The sequence below is a fragment of the Thalia democratica genome, chromosome 4, assembly GCF_965202585.1.
Source record: "Thalia democratica chromosome 4, ktThaDemo2.hap1.1, whole genome shotgun sequence".
In the NCBI taxonomy this organism is placed as follows: Eukaryota; Metazoa; Chordata; class Thaliacea; order Salpida; family Salpidae; genus Thalia; species Thalia democratica.
In genome coordinates, this window is record NC_139168.1 from 38131678 (window position 1) to 38154416 (window position 22739).

The 22739-nt window shown below is 25.7% G+C and overlaps 1 protein-coding gene across 1 annotated transcript; it reads left to right on the forward strand.

Moving 5' to 3' along the window:
* Positions 1 to 211: 211 nt before the first annotated feature.
* Positions 212 to 16982, forward strand: LOC145833944 (coiled-coil domain-containing protein 13-like). The gene is made up of 15 exons (XM_082941222.1): positions 212 to 456; positions 873 to 1009; positions 8481 to 8596; positions 9964 to 10100; positions 10169 to 10214; positions 11626 to 11732; positions 11805 to 11917; positions 12685 to 12787; positions 13719 to 13838; positions 14415 to 14549; positions 14789 to 14983; positions 15577 to 15758; positions 15968 to 16032; positions 16298 to 16356; positions 16587 to 16982. The coding sequence occupies exons 1-15, from the start codon at positions 349 to 351 to the stop codon at positions 16728 to 16730; spliced, it is 1767 nt and encodes a 588-aa protein (XP_082797348.1). The 5' UTR covers positions 212 to 348; the 3' UTR covers positions 16731 to 16982.
* Positions 16983 to 22739: the final 5757 nt, after the last annotated feature.

Consider the following 22739-nt stretch of genomic DNA (forward strand, 5'->3'; position numbering starts at 1 on the left):
AGTTTTATTTCGTTGATAATCAACTTATTCAATTTTTCTATAGTTATGTAGAGAAAGTATTTAGAGAAAGTAACACAAAGTATATTTTTAGGTAGCCTTAATAAAATCTTCCAGTTTACTTACTAAAAAAGAAGTAAGGTTTAGAATATATTTTTTTATTAACTAGATATCTAAATTTATGAAATTAGTTTTATAAACATTGTAACTTATTTTTAGTGATGAGTGTCAATAAAAGTCAAGACACAACTTTTTAACAAATGATTTCATATCGTTTTTAGATTTCCCAAGAATGTTTAAATTAAGTAAGTCTAAATATTTCTATTCTTTTTTAAGCATACAAAACTAAACATGAAAAAGACCCACCCTCAACTAAAAAACCAATTTTCTAAGCTACAACAATCAATGAATATACGTATGGCAAGACTATCAAAAGAAAAAGGACCAAAAGAAAACGAAGTAAGTATTTTTCTATTGTAAAATTTACTTATCGAACTATTATTTTTTTAGTATTTTTAATACTCTAGCAAGCATTATATTGTTTTAATATTTTTTTAGGTCAGATAAATAGTGTGCTAAAAATTAATTTGAGTTTTAAAACATATTAATAAAGTTAAGTATAAAATGATTTAAAACATTATTTAATACTTTTAATTTTTTTCAAGATGTATTTTAACATTTATATTTGTTATACAAATAAAAACAACAATTTGCAATGAATATGCTGAAAATAAAAATTTTATTAATTTTTTTTCTGGTTTTTCAAGTTAAATAATTTCAATTGTCATGCACGTGAAACATTTCAATAAAACGCAATTAAGATAACGAAATATAAGCAACACAATTGGTATTACAGTGTTAGCACTATATTTTAGCAAAAAAAGCTAGGATTTTTGGGAGTTCCGGACGCCTTAGAATTAACAGCTCAAGAAACTGACGACCAAGTTTCAAAGTGTAACGAATACAACTGCTTGTATGCTGCTGGTAATCACTCACTTCAGTCTAAACTGCGGTTCGTTTAAATAGTGATTTTGATACTTCATAATACAATACTGTATCAAAAGTATTTAGTCTAAAACAGTTTAATGCTATTTTAGGTATATAAGTTAAATGAAAAAATAGAATTTTCTTAATTAAACCAACTTTTGACTTACTGTTCTTTAAAAAACTTGGTCACTATACAAATTTTTTCTTAAACTTTTATTCTAAACTTTAACTTTTTTTGACATCAAAATTCTAAAAGCACAGTACATGGTTGCCATCAATCAACCTGGTAGATCACTAAAATTTTCAATTGATTTTTTTATAAAAAATACTAGTACTCCCTCTTAGTGGATATCTATTACAATTTTTTATGGTTAAATAAACATGATTTTTTTTAGCTGAGATTTAAGCCGCAAACATAGTAAAAGTAGCTTTAGTAGCTTAGTTATTTAATTTGATACTTTTTATATTTATTGTGGTATAAACGGGAAACATTCAAAATCCATCCAGTCAAATTCGAGAACCGCTTACCAATCGAGGGTAAGGGTTAGGGGTAACAGTGATAGTGAAAAATAAATAAAAAATAAATTTTAAAATGCCAAAAATATATAAAATAAATAAATAATAAAAAAAAAAAATTGGGTTGATTTTGAATGTTGGTTGATTTTTATAGTATACCGGTATAAACAGGTAAAAAAAAAATTATGAATGTTATTTTTTTTAAATGTTTTGAAAACACTTATTTAATTTGAATTAAATTTAAATAAGTTTAAAGTAGTTTAAGTTAAGTTATATTTTATCAAAATTTTAATTTTAATAATGGTAGGGGTATAATAAGGGGTAGCTGTCAAAATTGCACGAGGGCACAAAATTGCACGAAGATACTTGTGCACGAAGACACTTTTGTACAAGCAGACAATTTTGCCAAGTTGAGTTTTTTTAATAATTTGTTTATTATTTTTTTTTTATTTAAATTTAGTTTTTTTTTTTTTACTATCACTGTTACCCTTAACCCTTACTCTCGTTCGGTAACTTTTTTATTAATTTATCTTTTAGATTTTTTTCCTTTTTTTTTATACATATTTTTTCTGTTTTCTTTACTTTTGTGCAAAAATCACTCTCGGTGCAAAATTGACCTTTGATGCAAAATTGTTTTCGTGCAATTTTGACCCGTTCCCACAATAAAATACCTAAGACCCACAATTTCAATAAAACTAGATTTACTTCGAACAATTCTCATTAGTAGAGTACAAAGTTAACAACAGATAATATTTTACAAACTTATATAGTAACCAAGTATTCATAAAGTAATCAAAATATTAATAAAAGACAAATGCAATTAGTAACAATTAAAATCATTTAAGTTTACTAATGTTATAATTAATCTCCAATAAAACTATACATCAATATAATGAAAACAAAATTAATAAAGTAAAATGTGTCATCGTGCACATAAAATTTATTCCCCAGAGTTGCTACTAAGTGAAATCAAACAGATCAAGTTACTATTAAACAAAAATGGGTACCCACAAGAGTTACTTAACAAAACAATTCATTTACATTTGAAAAATTTGGATAAAATAAAGGCAGTAGGACCTGAAAAATGAGTAGTTACTTTTAAACTTCCATTCATTAATAAAAGCTCAGAAATGTTAAAAAGGAAAGTTAGACAATTTATAAGAAATACATATTATGCAGCAAACCCTAGAATCGTCTTCACCTCTAAACCACTATTAACACCAGGTGGTAAAGATCCAATATCAAACTTAAATAAAAGTATGTTAATTTACCAATACAGCTGCTGTCGTAAAGCAAGCTATATTGGCTTAACAACAAGAATGCTAAGGAAAAGGATAAAAGAGCATGTCCCAACGAGTGTAGAGAATTTTTATTTTTCAGATAAGAAAGATGATATACCGGCCAAGGATTTAAATCTAAACGTTCATCTATTGCAGAACATTTGGTTAATAATTCCACATGTGTGATTTAAAATTTTTAAAACTTGTAGTAATGTTTTCGATTTGATTAAATTAGAAGCTATTTTTATTTGCTAAGGAAACCTGTTTTATGTAAGCAAAAAGATTTTGGCTATGCTGTTTATTTATTTTCGTAATACTTTATAATTGTAATCTTCATTATATTGATGTATATTCTTACTGTAGATTGATTATAACGTAAGTAAACTTAAATGATTTTAATTGTTACTAATTGCATTTGTCTTTTATTAATCTCTCGATTACTTGATGATTACTTGGTAACTATATAAGTTTGTAAAATCTTATCTCTTGTTAGCTTTGTACTCCACTGATGAGAATTGCTCGAAATATATCTAGTTTTATTGAAATTTTGTGTTTTGTGTATCTTATTGTAAAATATATGGTCACTTATGTTCCAATATTTGAAAAAGAAGTATGGCAAAAATGTTATCAAGCTTTTTAAAAAGCTGATGTGCTTACAATGTAAAGGTATTAAGAAAAAAATTGCTCTCAGAGTTCTTAAAACAGTGTATGATTAAAATGGTGGATTTTGTTTAGAATAAATAACTTAAAATTAAAGTTATCTACTAAAGTAGAAAAAATATTTTTGAAATCTGAAGTTCTGAAAATTGGAATAAACTGTAAACATCTTGAATTAGCAATTTTAAATTACTCAAAGTAAATTAAGACAGTTATGTCTCCAGAAGGTTTTGATAAATTTGATATTTATATGAAAGAAGTTGTAATTAAACAAAATAGTAAAATAAAGAAGGACAATAGTAAGAAATTGACCAATTTGATATTGCTAAAATATAATGTTTTTAATTATTCTGAACGACAGTTGACGGAACAAGATAGCTTTGAATTAAATCTTGGCATTAATTTTTCGCTCCCTCCAAAACTTGTAGATAAGGAATTGTTTTTTTTAGAATCTTAGTGTTTTTACAAACAACTGTGTATGTTGAAACTTAGATATGTTGATGAGGAAACTGCTGCGAAAGTGAGTTTATCATCCTCGGCATATAATTATAGTAAATCAAAACCTGAAATAAATAGTTTGTTTGATTTCTCTGAAATAATAAAAGTAGTTAAAGTGTTGAAAAATAAAAATAGTTTGATAATTTCTAAACTGGACAAGGGAAACGGGTGTGTATTAATGAACAAATCTGACTATTTGGAAAAATTTAATTTTATTATTGGTAATTCAACAAAATTTAAACTTTTAGGCTCAGCAAAAGAGTTGGACAATATTGATAAAGTTAAAAGTGAAATTATTAAGTTTCTAAAACAATTCAAATTTTTAAATTTTATTAACAAAACAATGTTTCACTCGTTTGAACTAAATCATCAGTTAAATAAAATCTTAATCAAAAAGTAATTTGTATTTGAATAAGATTTTATTCAGCTGATAATCTTGGATGATTTAGTTTTAACGAGTAAAACTTTTTTTTGATTTAAAAATTTTGTATTGATAATTCTCCTTATCATCAAATCGTTAACTTTTATTGTGATCTGTAAAGTAAAATGTACACAAGTTTCTGAAGCACTTATTATTCAAGAATGAAATTAGTGAATCTGTAATTAATTTAACTAAACCGGTTGGATCAGTTACCCCACGTTTGTGTGGTTTACCAAAAATTCATAAAGAAAACATTCTTTTAATGCCCAGTTTATCCATGGTAAATTCAGCACAGCATAAATTGGCGAAGTATATAAACCTGAGTCTTGAAACACTTTTCAGCATATTTTTTAAGGGACTCCTCTACCTTCGTTGACAAAATTAGAGATATGGAAGCAAATAATACGTTTATTGCAATGTTTGACGTTTAAAGTATTTTTACTAATGTATCTCCGGAAGGGGTCATTGAAATTTGCATTGATACATTGTATAAGGTAAGTAAACCTACAATAAACAGAATGAATTTTAAAAACTTTTGAAACTTGTAATTTCTGGCGTTTTTATTACTCAATTTATTCACAACAAAACGGGATAGCCATGGAATCTTCCTTGGGACTAACATTGGCTAACATATTTATGGGTTATATTGAGTTAAAAGTTATTCCTGTTTTAAAAATAAGTTATTGTACCTCAGGTATGTTGATGATTGTTTTGTGTTGGTCAGATGCGAGAAAATTATGGATTATTTTTTTAATAATTTAAATAATGCTCATAATTCTATCAGTTTCACGATGGAAAAAGAAAATAATAATGAACTTGCTTATTTAGATGTACAAAAGCGAGAAGAAAATATATTTTTGACATCGGTGTATAGAAAGAAAACCTTTACAGGTTGTTATTTGAATTTTCAATTCAACTGTAGTTTTAAGAGAAAAATGAATCTAATCAGAACTCTGTGTCATCGTGCACATAAAATTTATTTTCTACTTGAAATTGTGTGTCTTGTATATCTTATTGTATAATTACTGATAACTTATGTTCTAATATTTAAATACTATGTTTTTTTTTGTATACTTGATGTTAATTATTGGTACTACAGAAAAAGCTATAACAAATTGTTAGCTTTATAATTTTTACCAGTTTTGAGATTTAAAGAATTTTTTAAAAGTAGCTTTTTATAGAAAAATAGAAAAATAACTTTAATTTGAATTTAATCAAATTAAAAGAAACGAGTATAAGTACATCTTCAAAGTTCTCAAAATTACAGGAAATGTTTCTTGCATGGTTATTGAAAACATATCGCAGCAGAAGTAAAATAAATAAAATTAAGTATTTTATGACATTTTTTTCGGTACCATTCTAAGGTTTTTTTAAATAAGATAAATAAATCCCAATGATAAAACTTTATTCCGACTAACGGCGTTTCACTGCTCTCAAATAAATTTAAGAACAGATCTACGGAGTCTATAAAATGTTAACACACATTAGAAAAAAAGCAGAAAAAAGCATGTATAATTATGTATAGTGTTTATCTAGGTAGTAACTATAAATGGACTTTATGGTTTAAAAACAAAGTTTGGGATAAAAGCGTAAAATTATAAAATTGTCTACAAAAAAAACAAATTTAATAAAAGTAGGCACCAACCTCAAAAAGCTCTAAGAATAGGCAAATTTTAAAAATGAAAATTAAATTGAGTTGTGCAGAAATGTTACGTCATAATAATTTTAACAAATTATTCAATAATTTATACAGCTTGAAAACATGAAGTATTAAACTTGCAAGAATATATAAGTTTTGTGAAATAAATTAGTACATAAATAGACAGAGTTATTTAAAGTAGAATCGTCGGTTATGGGGACAGATGTTCGATAAATCTTGCCGCTTATTCAGAAGTAGGTCTTTATCTTCTGCTGCAATTACTGCTCTTTCTGTATTGCAAGTTGGGCAAATTCTACTTACTCCGTTGGATGTATGTTTTATCTTTGAAACAATACTCCACTCCATGTTTGGCCTTTTACCGTACCTGTGAAAAAAGCTCCAGACATAATCCGATAAACGCGTGCTTTGTTTTTTATTTATATTTTTAAAAGTATGTTTATGATTAGCATATCTATCCTTGAAACTACCTGCTGTACTTCCGATATAAATTTTATCTGGGCCCTTACTTTCAACTTTAACTTTATAAATTACATTTTTAATTAAGCAATTACCTTTTAATGGGCAGTTATCTTTGTTTAATTTACGGCAATTACATGTTTTAGGCATATTACTTAACTTATTACTATTAGGGTTAGCTGGTTTTGAATATTTATTTATAGTTTTATTGTTATGCATTTTGCTTATACTTTTAGCGCTATTATCACTTACTTGTTCTAAGTTTTCTTTTATCATTTTAGAAATACTTCTAGTTATACGTTGATTATTATAATCTACATTATTGTTAGTATTATTGATATCGATATTATCATTATCATTAATATTAAAGTTATCATTATAGCTTATATCTTTAATGTTTAAAGTTTTAATATGTTTTACATTATTCTTACCATAATTAAAATTTTTACTATTAGGATTATTATTATTATTACTGTTATTAAAATTATTATTATTATTATTATTACTGTTAATAATCAACGTATAACTAGAAGTATTTCTAAAATGATAAAAGAAAACTTAGAACAAGTAAGTGATAATAGCGCTAAAAGTATAAGCAAAATGCATAACAATAAAACTATAAATAAATATTCAAAACCAGCTAACCCTAATAGTAATAAGTTAAGTAATATGCCTAAAACATGTAATTGCCGTAAATTAAACAAAGATAACTGCCCATTAAAAGGTAATTGCTTAATTAAAAATGTAATTTATAAAGTTAAAGTTGAAAGTAAGGGCCCAGATAAAATTTATATCGGAAGTACAGCAGGTAGTTTCAAGGATAGATATGCTAATCATAAACATACTTTTAAAAATATAAATAAAAAACAAAGCACGCGTTTATCGGATTATGTCTGGAGCTTTTTTCACAGGTACGGTAAAAGGCCAAACATGGAGTGGAGTATTGTTTCAAAGATAAAACATACATCCAACGGAGTAAGTAGAATTTGCCCAACTTGCAATACAGAAAGAGCAGTAATTGCAGCAGAAGATAAAGACCTACTTCTGAATAAGCGGCAAGATTTATCGAACATCTGTCCCCATAACCGACGATTCTACTTTAAATAACTCTGTCTATTTATGTACTAATTTATTTCACAAAACTTATATATTCTTGCAAGTTTAATACTTCATGTTTTCAAGCTGTATAAATTATTGAATAATTTGTTAAAATTATTATGACGTAACATTTCTGCACAACTCAATTTAATTTTCATTTTTAAAATTTGCCTATTCTTAGAGCTTTTTGAGGTTGGTGCCTACTTTTATTAAATTTGTTTTTTTTGTAGACAATTTTATAATTTTACGCTTTTATCCCAAACTTTGTTTTTAAACCATAAAGTCCATTTATAGTTACTACCTAGATAAACACTATACATAATTATACATGCTTTTTTCTGCTTTTTTTCTAATGTGTGTTAACATTTTATAGACTCCGTAGATCTGTTCTTAAATTTATTTGAGAGCAGTGAAACGCCGTTAGTCGGAATAAAGTTTTAGCACAAGAACATCTGTGATATACATTCCGATAAGCTTAGCTTATCAGGATCTCCAGGATTTAACGCCTTATAACGTTACATCTTATAAATCCCAATGATGTATTTTATTTATTAAATATACATTAGACTGGGAAACTTTAAAGTTAGTTTTACTAAAATTGTAAAAGAAAAAAATAGTTAATGAAATAGTATTTTTTGTTTGCTCCTTCCATAAGAAATTCATTAAACTCTCTAGCTTTGATCTAGTAATACAAAACTCATGAAAAGTGTTATCAATAAGATCGATTTGAAACAATTAAGTTGACTTATTAATACTCTTCTTAGCTATAAGATTAAAAGCTGAGTTACGGCAAAGCAAACTCCTGTAATTTTGACTATATTAGATGATGTAAATAATGACATTTTTTGTTTTCATACTTTTTTTAGTCAAATAAATACAAAGTTTTGAAAAGTATCTTGCATTATTGCAGTGAATTAAAAGATGAAACCGGCCGTCTCAGAAAATACGTTGCTGAAAAAGAGTATGAAGTTCAAAAACTGACGAATAGAACAAAAAGGTTGCAAGATGAAAGAGTTCTTCTTGCAGGTTCATTATTTAAGTTATTATTTTAAGATTGATGAAAATGAAGTTGTATGTAAACTTATTCGATATATAGTACAGGTTTTTAAAAGATGGCTGGGTTTTTATTCTTTATATTTATATTTTGTTTTAGACAAAAAATAGTACGAAATACATCTAAGAAAAATTTTGTTACAGTTTTTTATGGATTGTAATATCTTTTAAACTCTTTTCAAATAAAGTTTTTTTTAAGTATATTGATCTACTTAGTTGTATTTATAAAAAGCAATATATAAGTTTCCAAAAGTTTTATTTATTAAACCATGTTTTTTACAAGTGGATCTGATTTTATAGAGTTTTTTCTAAGCTTCAAGATGCTTTTTATCGTTTTAAAAAATTCGAATTATTTTTTTGAGATATGACCAGTCAAAGTCGGGCCGCATAATAGGTTCCCAATGGGAAGGGAAAACTAAAACAGCGAAAAAGACTATTTCATTTAGAATCTATCTCCTCCTACATTTTTCAAGCAATCTTCTTCAAAATTTTACAGTCTAATCTTTATACAATAACAAAAAAACGTTACTTTGGAATTAAAAAAAAATTGTAAAAGTTTTTTTTTTGAAAAAAAAAACATTTTTTCTTTTAATTTTTGTGGTAAAATTTTCATTTTTTTAAATTACTAAAATTCCAAAGTAACATTTTTCCTTTTATTATAAGAAACGTTTCCTAAAAATTTGAAGAAGATTGCTTGAATAATGAAAGAGGAGATAGATTTTTAGTGAATTTTAAAATTTCCGAGAAAATTGACCATGAAAAATTTGCGGTCCATACGTTTATATTGGAAATTTTTTACAAAAAATTAAATATCTCAAAAGTTAAATGATTTTGAATTCTATAAAAACTGGCTTGTAGTTTGTACTTAAAGCTTTAATATAAAAGCCAAAGTTAATTTTTAAATGTCGGGCCCCTCCTATGGCCTTAATTAAACAATTGCTAAATTTATTTATTCTAACTAATTTGTTGAAACTACTTTGATTTTCAAAATTTTTCATTGTAAATCTATTATTTCTACTTTAGAAAATATTAAATATTAGTTGAAAAAAATTTAAAATTTAAACAAATGGAAAAATTTTTGTTACTAAGCTGTTTTAAATTAGCGTTAAAAACATACTTAAACTTTTAAAAGTTTTAGTTTTTAACTAAAATTATAAAAACTTTAAGTTTTACTAATTTTTTTATTGTACAAGTTTTATATTACATGAAAACTCAAAAGTTTTTTTACAGACTTTTATTTTCAAAGTATATCAAACTTTCTGGAGTTGTGTGTCTAAATTATGAACTCTATTACATGAATTGTAAAAAAAAATCATTTCATTTCTTATCAAAAAATTTAGGACCAGATTCAGCAGCAACAGCTCCGACAAAAATTGTTGAACTTTCCAAGAAAAACAGAGAAATTGTGGCTCAGGTCGAAATTGAAAAGTCAAAATGCATGAGATTGCAGCAAAAAATAATCGAGTTAGAAAATATGGTTTGATTAAATGCATTTACTGTTATTAATGTGAATTTTCAACAGTAAAAACTGATAACTTTTTAAAGGTACATCGACTGAAAAATCCACCAACAAAACTCTCTCCCTCAAAAGGTTTATTGTTGTTTGTTTTCTAGGATAAATGTATAAATTTAGATGGTAGTGTAAGCTTTAGTACTCATACGCCGCAATATTTAACATAAATCCTTAATTCTCTTCAGGGTTGCCACTTTACCTGGAATCCTGGAAAAACCTGGAATTTGATAATTTAGGCAAAAATAACCTGGAAAAACCTGGAACTTAAGAATTTTTGAAAAAAACCTGTAATTTTGAACAAAAAACCTGGAATTTTAAAGAATTTTTACATGTTCAGTAGTAAAATTTTGGTTTGACTCAAAAAATTTATTATATAAATAAAAAAATTAAGTCATTACCAAAAAAATTTTTATTAAAAAACACATTTTAAGTAGCTTTACAGTATCTTTTTAATTTTTTTATATTGTTTAACACTATTTCTTACCTTAAATTTAACTTTAAACTAAAAATAAACCCAAAAATGTGTACTTTTAAAAACCTGGAAGAAATTTGAAAAGTCTGGAAAAAAAATTGAAAAAACGAGTGGCAACCCTGTCTCTTTTATAAGTATTTTTTAGCTCAATGATCTCATTTAGTCATTTCAAATAAGTGTGAAAATTATTTATATATTAATTACTGTGTGTTTTATGCTAATTTAAAATGCACAGTAATTGCTAAGAATCGCTACTAGAAAATCAAGTAATAAAAAAGACTTGTTTGTCTTCTTATATCAAATTTAAGAGTAACTTTTTGTTTAATACTTTTATTATGAATATCTGTTATAACAAAGTTAGAAATTTAATAGGGTTATTTTGAGCCCATTTTACGACTCAACTGTTTTATAGGTTTTAGAAATAGCTGTCAGATAAGTATGACGTGAAAAAAGCTATAATCATTATCATAGGGGTTTTATACTCAGTTTCAGACTTTATTTTGAGGTACATTTATCATTAACACGTCTTAAAACAAAAATTTTTTTTTTTACAAGACGATCAGTAGTTTTATTTACACACAAAATCAAATTACAGATATGAAATCATTAATTGTTTCGGTCTGTTAGGTTTTTATAAATAAAAAAATATTTGTTACTTTATTCGTTATGTGTAAATATCTATGAAAAGTTATTTGAAAAGTATTGTTAAAACTTTAGCTATACCACAAAAATTAAAATTTATTAGATACAATAGTTTTTTTTCATATTTCACTGTGCCATACTTAGTTAATTAAATGTGCGTTGTTTTAAGATGAAACAAATTATTGCCTCAAAGATTTAATACTTTTAAAGCAATCGATATGGAGTCAAAATTTGAACTTTAATTTAACAAATACAATACTCCTTTTTTAGAATTACTCTAATTTAATAAACCAGACGTAAGAAAAGCAATTTTTATCTACAACCATCAATTTAAATTAACCGATTTATGATGTTGCTTTTACCATTTTATTTCAGAAAAAGAAGAATCGGCCTCAGAACAACTGCAAGTAGTAAACATGAAGTTGATAGATTGCAGAAACCAAATGCAGTCATTGAAGCAGGAACTTAAAATTGCCCACAAGGTTTACTAGCAAGTTTACAGTGAGAAAACAGCTTTCAATATACGTATGATTAACTTTATTGATTAAATGCAGGTTATTTGCCAAGAAATAGGGGAAGAAAATGTTAATCTTGCCAATTTGTTAAAAGATTCTCAAGGTTTTAGAGGAAGATCATTTCAAATAAAAGCTTTGCAGACCAAAATAAGGTAAAGTTTTAAGGGAAAATATAGTACAGTACTTCCTCACTTATCCGGCTATGTTCGGCAAGCATTTTTTGTAAATAAGGCCAGATAAGCCTTTGACCGGATAAATACAAAATATTGTTTATTTAATAATCTACCTCATTAATATTATGCAATAATATAATGCATTTTATAAAACGTACACACAATTATCTGTTAATTTAATTTATTTCAACTTTCTTCAACAAACCGAAGAGTTTAAATAAACAGAAACTAATCGAAATAAAACTTTTTATAGTTCAAAATTAGTTTAATGGAGACAAATTACACCGTGAACAATATAAATAATATCGGAACTCTTTCTAAATCAGGGTGGAGGTTTGTTTGACAAATTTTCTTGTTTCTTAGCATAAAAATCACGAAATCGACTAAATCGTGAAAAACTTTCTGGTGTATTTTCTTTTTTTTTTGTTTCATCCGGCAGGTTGTGTACCAATGCTAAGGTACGCCCTGGCAACATTCGTATATATATCCCAGTTTCATCGCTGTTAAAGATTGGATGTTCCGAGTAGCCCTCAGTTCGATATCCTTATATTTGTGTAGCGCGGAAATTATAAATTATAACATCAAGTATAATTTTTTGCTTGCTTACTTATTGAAATCAAATTAGACATGTATTGTAGTGAAGAACTGGTTTTAGCTAAACTAAGTGAATAAGTACTGTATAAGTAAAATTAATTTGAGCCGTTTGATGTTTTAAAAAACTTGAAAGCTAAATAACGTAATAACAGAGATTTAGAACGCAAATTGAAAGGAAATGCAGAAAATGAATTAAAAGATAAAAATATTAATCGGATAAAGCAACAAGAAAAGAATAGAAAGCAAAGTATAGATGTATGTTTAAATGCTTTAATTTCACAAAAATAATTCACGTCTTTTTATCAAAAAAAAGTTATAGCTTCAGTATATTTTTTTTTATTAAAAGTTTTTATTTGTATACACTTTTAGTATACTTGAATGCACAACTTATAAATTTAAAGTTTTTTACAACCCTATTTAGTTATCATAGCTATGTACAAAATTTACTAACCGTGATTGAATGAAGATATATTTAATTTACATTTACAAAATATTTTTACTTATTTATGTCTACATAATTTTAATTATAAATAACATTAATTTCTTGAAAAAATATTTAAATGTTGACTACTACTTCCAATATTTAAAGTAATTACATAAACTGGTTTAAGTACTGTTTTGTTTATACTTTTCCTTACAACTTTTTTTATAGCCAGTTTTTTATAATGCTACAAACAGAAAGGTTAGATTAATGTAACAAAGTATAATTACGTAGTAAAAAATCGACTTAATGTCAAAAACATTTTTTCTGTTATTTAGATTTTCTGTTTTTAATGATAATACTTATGACATGAAGTTTTAGTACAAACGACTGAAAATTTAAAAATGTAAAGCTCTCTCAGGGTTGCCAAAAACCTGAAATCCTGGAATTTCAATCAAAAAACCAATAAAAAGCCTGGTAATTTAAACTAATTTTACATGGAAAGTAACGAAAAATCTATCATAAAGATTAAAAAAAACTATCACAGATTTTTTTATTAAATTACAATTTTAAAGAAGCTTTACAGTATATTTTCAATGTTGTTATACTGTTTAAAACGGTGTTTTTTTTACCTTAAGTATAATTTTATATTAAAAATAGACTGAAAAACTTGCTTTTTAAAAGCCTGGAAGAAATTTACAAAAACCTTTGGCAACTCTGTTGTCTAATAAATTTTATGTGCTGTTAAATTTAAAAATATTAAAGGTCATCAAGCAGGAGTTAAATAAAACTCAGGAAAGTCTAAGTGATACAAATAAGAAGTTAGAAGGTACCAAGAGTAGAAACAAGGTTCTATCACAAGAAATCAAATCTCTCAAGTCACAGGTTAGTAAAAGTGTATTTTCAAATTTATCAATTTATAAATTAATTAATTTATTTTACAGTTATTTACTTCACTACCGAAAAAAAGGCTATATCCGATAAGTGTGCTTTTGTAGAACAATAGTTTATGTATTTAGTTTTCAATCACTGACTTGACTAAACTTAAGTTAGTAGTTTTTTTTTTTTTGCAGGAATGTACAATATAAAACGTATTGTTAGTTTATACGTTTTATTAACGATGCAAGTTATTATAAATTTATTATTTGAATTTAACTAAGTTGTTAAGTGTTTTTATTTTTAGAAAACAATATATACAGAGATCTTTACTTCTAAAGGACAATTAATATAGTTTTTTAATTATTTATATAATAACTATTTTAATTTTGTCGTTTAATATCGAACTATCTTTATTTTGTACAGGTTTTTATTTTGTATATCAACACTTAACTATGATATTTGATAAGATAGCCATTTTTATATTTTATGGGATTCATTTGGTGTTTTGTAATTTTTTAAAATCAAGTTTTTATGAAATTTTAACACAGACATAAAAGTTTTAAACTTTGTTGTTGATAACAGATACAAATGCTACAAGACAAGGATCGCCATGACAACGAACTGATAGACACTTTGATGACCCAGCAAGAAAAGTTGCAAGTTATAATGCAAAATGTCGCTCAACAAAATAGCAAGTCTTCTATGAACGAACAAGAAGTTTATAATTTTATTTTTGAGCTATTTTGATAGGTTTGGGTCTTAGCTACTGTTTTTCGATTATTTTCTTGAAGCCTTAAATAAAAAATACTAATTATAAAAGAAGCTAATTATAAAAAATACGACACTTCTGTTGGCCGTACGTTGCCTACCTCAAGTGTAGATTAAACTAAATTGATGTTTTTTAATGTTTATTAATATTTAAGTTCAAAATACTTTTATTCTTCTACGATGCATAGACGAGCAAGAAAATGCATATGCAAGACCAGAAAGCCTTTAACGAAATTCAGCAGCTTAAAACACTGCTCGAAGAAAAAGAAGATAAAATTCGTGAATATGAAGAGTCGCAAAACAAAAGTATGACGTCATCAGTCAACATACGAGACAGCATTGAAGTGGCCAGCGATCGTCTTACATCGGCTAGGAAAGAGAAGGTATAAAGTTTTAAGTGACCACAGTTAATCATGGCTTATTTTAAACACAATCACTAGTGTCCGTGTAAAAAATCACTATTATGTATCATGTTTTCAAATGTACGTATTTACAAATTGTTATCTTTAAATTTTGTTCAAACAATAACTAATTTGGAATTCGAATTTAATAAGAAATCTATGTTTTTTTTCTTATCAGTTTTACACATCAAGAGCGTTTGAGTATTCTATTTTCACAAAGAACCATTTAGGATTAAGTTAAATTAAAAATACCTTGTTGTTTTACTTCGTCTGCTTAAAGATCACCCTTTTTTCTACAAAATGTAAACGATGTCATGGTCAACAATATCAGTTTAAACAACTTTTGTTATATGTATTTTAAAATAAACAAAAATATTCTTTATCAAATATAGAACTCTAATCAATCATTAACTGATTTACAATATAGGAGTCATAAAAATAGTGTTCTGTGCAGTTTGATTTTAAAGACACTTTTTTGCTTACTGAAGTGTAACTTACCCTTTTTGTACACTTAAGAAGATAATTAGTTTTTTGTAAGCCCTTGTTTTGCGTCTTAACAGTTTTTTTTGTTTTAGCCCAAAGAATATCGTAGCATTGGCACGAGTACAACTCGAAAACTCGAAAGGCCTAATTGTGAAATGATTGAACCAAAAAGTGAAGAGCTAGAGTACAGGTGTGAACAATTATCAGCAATGCTTAAAAGTGTACAAAGTGAAAGGGACAGCTTATTGAAAGTTAATAGCAACCTTTCACAAAGGTGTGTCTTTATGTCATTTACTATATTATATTTTAAAAAAGGTTCTGTTGTTAAAATAAAATTCATTTTTAGTAAAAAAGAATATTTTTATGCAGTTTTTATTTTTTTAATTTTTAAAAGGTAAGACTATGTATAGTTTCATTAAAGTTATGAGAAATTGTTATACTATTAAGATGTATCTTAAAAAACTACTCATTATTTAATTAAAGGGAGCAAAGTTTGAGTGAACAACTGTGCAGACTGACTACCTATCGTCAACAGCATCACCAGAAAGGTTTATTAAATAAACCAAAATTTACTTACATTATTAATTTTTTTCATCATCTATTACAACCGATCTGTTTTTAAACAATTTTTTCAAGATAGCTCAAGCCTGTAGTAAATTAAAATGTCAGAGCAGCAAAAGTTAAATTAAACTACTAGTACTGATATAAATAGAGCATTTATCTTTTTCGTTAGATTTAGCTTTTTCTCTCAGATTTTTAAACTCACGTTATGATAATTTTAAATACTAAGTATTTAAATTTCATTAAATATAGGTGATTCGTCAAACAAAAACGCAAAACTTGCTGAAATCGAAAATCAATTAGTTTTACAAGTGAGTATTATATTTCTACTCTACAATACATAAATAATTTAAAATAACGTAAAACTCGTATAGTTATCAAAAAGGTATGTTAAGTATTAGTCAACATTCTAGTTGACAATATAAATTTAGTTATTTATATTTATACTATGAATACACTTAGTTATTTATCCTTGTATTATGAATAAATTAAAGTTTGGTGTTTTGTACTTTCTGAAAGTTTTTAACATTTTTGTCCATAGGTTGATGAAAACAATGCATTGAAGGAAACACTTAATTCAGTGCAACAGTCACATCAACAAGATGTTAGCTTGTACAACGCGATGTTAGATGAAACGAAGCAAGTATTTCTTGACACCATTAACAATTTAGTCGCTAAAAAGTGATTTATTTTCGAATACAGTTAAAGTTTGGCCCAAATTTACTAGCTGCATTCGTAAATTTATTTCCAGATTAGTGGCGTAAATACTTACTTTTTTATTAAAAGAAAAAGTAACATCGGTAATAAATATTACTTACATGATACTGAATCATTACTGCTACGAAATGCAATTAATTTCGAAATTTTTCATTTTATTGATTTTCTTCCAAAAGCTGTGATAACTTGATATTTTAAAAACTGTGTTTTTATTTCTGCAATACCTGTTTAATTACAACAAATAAACTCGAACACTGTAAAGATTTACTTTCCAATTGAAAATCCTGTTAAAATTGCTGAGAATATATTATGGTTTTGAATTTTACTTAGAATAATACTTTATTATTATTTCATAAATATTTATGGAAGCTTAGACGCAATATATTTCATTTGATCAAAAATTTTAGTACTGCTTTATACAAAAACTATTTCACACTTTTAAGATAGATAGTTAAATAGAATATATTGGAGTTTGTTGAATTTAAATTTAAACAAATTAAACTAGTTTATATATTTTTTCTAATACGACTTAACATTAAAAATAGTAGCTATATTTCTTAAAAGTTCTTTATTTATAAAGTTTTCAAGGCTTACGTTAGATTACTTTTAGCCTAAGTGTGCTTTGAAATATTTTACTGAGCACAGTAGATGTTTATCGTTAATATCATTACGCTAGGTTCGTTTTTATATTACTTTCGAATTAGTTTTAAATTCAGAAGATACTAATCAAACAATGATAACAGTTGTTGTCAAATAACTTTATTTCAATAAACTATTTTATCTTAAGTTTACGCGATGTACGCAGTTTTTATTTTTTACGATACTGCATTATATCAGAACAGGAAATATTCTCATAGCTCTTTTCGAGTATAAAAATAATCTCCTGAATAAAAGAGGTTAATAGTAAATAAATTTTCAATGTGTATATAATGTCTACGAAAAGCAGGAGCTCTCATAAAAGAATAGGAGCAAACTGTGCAATGCAGTTCAACGGTCAATAAAACTAATTCATTGCAGTTTTGTAGTGCAAGTGTTTTTTCCCTGCCACTAATATGCTGTACACTATTTTTGTAAATAAAACCAAACATTAAGCAACTTTATACTTATGCATAAATATGCTTTTGACCTTCTTTAACAAGTTTATATAAGTTAATAAATTTACTAGATGATCTATTATTTAGGCTGTAAAAGGTTTTTGTAGTTACATTGTTGCACTATTAAAATTATTGATTAAGCTTTATTATTGCTGTTTATTGTGCAACGTTGGACTCAGACATTTAAACTTGAGTCGCTTAAACAGATGACACATAAAGAGTAAAAATGGAAAGCAAAAACTAAAAAGACATTTAAGTTATAAATATATAAAACTAAACCAGTTAAAATAATAACTCAACTAATAAATACTTAGCTAATAACATTTCAGTAGAAAAATATTATAAGATAATATTGTATTTATAAAAAGTAATACAAGAAAAAACACACACAACCTTTTAAGTTAAGAAATCAAAAGAATTTATGCAATGAATAAATTTTCATGATTGATAAAAAGTTTAAACATTTTAAGGGGAGGCAAAGGATAACTAACATTTTCAATAATTCGTAAACATTTTGGAAAAAATTAAGACCTTTTGGTTTTTTTTTTTTGGGGGAGGGGTAACTATAGAACTTAACTGTAAACTATTCTAGTTTAACAAAACGTTTTAAGTGTTGATCGAAAAGTCTCTACTCTCTCGCCCAAAACTACTTCATTGTAATGTATTAGATATTAGTCAAATCATGTTTGTAATTTATTTTTGTTCTCTCCTCTTTATACAAAGGAGTTTATATTTTTTTTTATACAATAATTAAAATATTTGTTAACGAATATCTTATGTGTACAATTTTATATTAGTTATTAAGTAAAAACCCATCTTATGCACTCTAGAGACTATAAGCTTAGTTTCATTAAACTTTATTTGTTTAATGAGTTAGAAATATTAAAATATTGAAGCAGCTTTGTATAATAGCAATTTTGTTTGTGTCTTTTTTTTGAAGAAGCAAACCAAAGTTGAGTGTTATACTCAATCTTAAAACAAACATTTAGCAATAATAATTTATTTATACTAGTAATTGTGCTAGATTTGAAGCTTTTTAATATTTGGTAGGAAAATAATAATGCAATTTTATATATATAATTAATGTCATCATTCTATTTTCAACAGACATACATTTATATATAGTCCTAAGTCTTTAAATACTGTAACTAAGGGTTATTTAATTATCTATTTAGAAGATCAATAAAACTTATTTTTAAAGAGAAGGTTATAATTCTAATGAAACTACTATTTAATAGTTTAACGCTTGGCATTAGTGTTTATAAGGGTACAATACCATTTTTTCGATCGCTCTACCTAGACTTTTACAGAGCAAGTTTTGATAACATTGGTAAATTTTTGTCAGAAATAAATTGAAAAGTTATATTTTAAAAACTTACAACAACTTTATGACGAGTTTATAGTTACGATAAACTAATCAATCAAACAATTTGTGCCTTCAACTAAACATCACAAAAATCAAAAATATATCATTTTAATATAAAAAAACTGTTGAGAGAAAAACTAAAACTCTATAAACAATGTGAACCAGATAAGCAGATGATAAAAAAATACTAAAATGTGTCAAATAAATATCAAAAAGTAGTTAAAAAGTTTAATATAGAACATGAAAAAAGTTTTAGCAAGAGCATAAATCTAAAATTATTTTACTGCTACTGTCTAAGCTTAAGTAAGCACCTTCTTTTTCTGTAAATTAAGTCAAAAACAATTAACCAATAGTATCTGATTTTGATAAAGTCTTTTTTTATAATGAGTCCTTTAATAAGGTATTTAATAAGAATGGCAAGACAAAAATTTAAAACTTATCGATGAAAACTGTATAAAAATGCAATTTTTTTTATAGGTAATGATGTAATTATTAAATCTGTTAGCCGTTTGAAAGATAAAAGAATAAGAACACCCGATAATATTTCTTTGTATTTTATTAAACGTACTGTTTATTCTTTCTTTTTTTCCCATATCACTAGTCTTTTATAGTTCTCTGGCTATATCTTTAGTGTCAAAACAATGGAAAATTTCATACGTAACACCAGTACACAAAAAAGGTAGCAAAAATAACCCGTCAAATTACAAACCAATTTTTTTGACAAGTAGCTTTTTAAGAATCTTTGAGCATATAATTTCTATGAAAATACTTGATCATCATTTTTTAAAATAACCTTATTTCAGCTAAAAAAATTGGTTTTCTTCCTAACCGAACATCCTGTTTTCAATTATTAGATTGCTTACACTTATGATTGGTGTCTTTTTTAAGCAATAAGTCTACTAAAATAATTTATACAGATATCCAAAAAATTTTTGACTCTGTTTCTCGTTTTAAATTATTCGAAATAGTACCGCAATGCAAAAAAAAATTAGAAACTTCCTAAATACCAACTTAGGAAAAGTGTACTTTAAGGTAAATCTGAGCTGAAAAATGGTTTTTTAAAATTTTTAATTTTTTTTTATGCCCTTATCCCAAAGCCTTCTTAAACAAACATATTAAAAATTATTCAAAAAAGTTTAAACATTCAAAATTAGAAATAAAATGATTGAAAGCTTTGTTTTTATACCTACCTACATAGCTTTTTTCAGTCAAGACTAACCTTTTATTTTTTTAGCTACAATTTAGTATTTATTATGAATTAAAAAAAAATTGCATTTAAAGGTTTAAATGGATGACTTTTGGCAATTTTAGCTTGAGTTTGACGTTTAATAATTTATTTTGTTATTAGTCAATTAATAAAACATAACTACTTGACTTTTAACAAAAACCGTATCTAAAAATAAACATTTAAGATGCATGCTTTTGCGTAAAGTATATGCAGCAAACTCTACTAAAAATTCGTTTAGCATAAAATACCAGTAATTTTGAAGCAACTTTTTAATCTATTACAACAAATATGTTATGCATTTTATTTTAATGTACATATTTATTATGTTTTTTGACGCTTTCTACTCAAAAATTTAACCTAAAGGATGGCTTAGGTACTTTTTTTGAACTATTTGTTGTAAGTTTTATGATGAAATTCCCCTAGCAAGATACAAACACAAATTAATTGAACTTCAATTCAACTTGAATCAATAGTTAAGTAGAGCTTAAACATAAAATTAACTTTTAAGGACAGACTTGTATCCTTTAAAATTTCATAAGTTTTAATTTAAAAAGAGCTTTCTTTCTTGATTAAGATATGTTTTGCTTTAAAACCTATCAATTAAATGTATAGTTTTGTTTTTTTAATTGCCGTTAATTATGTCAAACTCATTTTTAATAGTTGTTTTACTCACTTTCATTGAGACTGATTGTTGCTAGTGTGCTTAGTAGTATAGTTTCATCTTCAACGACAGTATGATTAAATGAGTGGGCGTGTTAAGTCAGTTTTACTTAAGTTTACTTGTTCTATCAATAGTATTTACTTTTATATAGCTGAAAGCACATATAAAATAATTTATTAAGTTAATTAAAAAATAATTGCTTTTATAGTTTTAAGCTTTTTTGAAATGTTTTTTTTTTTTAACTTTTCATGGTTGCTCTTGTAGAAAGTGCAATAAGAATATGTGAATGATCCTAAAATCTACTTTTAAGGGAAGAGAATAGTGTGATATCCTTGGTAGACTATGTTCCCTGGTCAATATTGGCAGAAGTGCCCTTAAATCCTGGACAAGACGTTAAAAGGTATCAGTGGTGTGCGACTCAATAACCGAAAGGTCCTTTGTGCACCAGGGATCAGATATTTTGAGTGCTTTTTTTGTTGCTCAATACAACTATGGCTTACCATTTTTAAAACTAAGTTTTTTTTTTCTTTGATAACAAAAAAATATATTTGGTTATGCTAAATATTTGGTTTTTTGTTACTAAAAAAGTTAAATATACCAAAGATCTGTTTACAAAGTACATGCAATGTAGCTTGATGACATAAAAATCTTTTTCCTCACTATATTTGTGATTGTTCATATTTTTTCTCTATATTTCTTTTTTGTAAACAAGACAAACTTAATATATAGACACAGTTAACATTGTTTTTTTTTTACCAGCATTAAATATGTTAATAATCTAGTAAATATATACACAGTTTTGAGTTGCTATGTCATAAAATATTTATTCCTTATTTTAAATTTACTTGCAAAAAATGTTTAAGTTTTAAAACTTTTCTTTGATTAAGTTTATAAGACAATGAGAGTAAAGCTCTTTAAAACATTTCAACTTTTAATGTGCCATGAAATTTGTTTATTCCTTAAAGTTAGAATTATTTATTGTTTTATCTATTCTTTATTGTAAGTAATTCAAATAAGTTTTTATTAATAACTACTTTTTATAGATCACATCAAATTTAAGTCCAGAAAGTTAAGTATCTCAAAAGATATTAAGCAACTTAAGTTTTTACAACCAATTAAGAGAAAGACCTTAGAATAAAAAAAAAGTACAAATTTTTTTTAAACAGTTAAAAATAATTATGATTGTTAAACAACAATAACAAATGTATGTAAAATAACAAACAACCAAAAACAATTATTCTTAGATTCAAATACAGCTTCCGTGCTTTTATTAAACAGGTATTTAAAAATTTAAGTAACAGTTTTATTATTAGTACCAATACAAAGCAAAATAAACAATTATTATAACAGGCTATATCTAATGAAACTTAATAAGGCTGGTCTAAATTAATTAAACACAAAAAATTGAAAAAAAATTGTCATTAAGCCTTAAACAAAAATTAGTTTCATACTTTTTAAAAAGCAGCAAATAAGTTATATACTTACAAAAATAAAAATAAGACTTCCAATAGTTTTTTCTTATTTTTACTCTTCAAAATACTTAAGTTAAACAATTAATATTGTTTGTTGTGTTCTTAAACTTTGTTGCATATGATTGTGTTTACTTGAAACATAAAGGTTTATGTAAA

Coding starts and splice junctions, on each gene's coding strand:
- LOC145833944 (XM_082941222.1), top strand. CDS start 349: ATGAAAAAGACCCACCCTCAACTAAAAAACCAATTTTCTAAGCTACAA. Junction 14,550..14,788: donor CTTCTATGAACGAACAAGAA/GTTTATAATTTT, acceptor TACGATGCATAG/ACGAGCAAGAAAATGCATAT. Junction 16,033..16,297: donor TCAACAGCATCACCAGAAAG/GTTTATTAAATA, acceptor CATTAAATATAG/GTGATTCGTCAAACAAAAAC.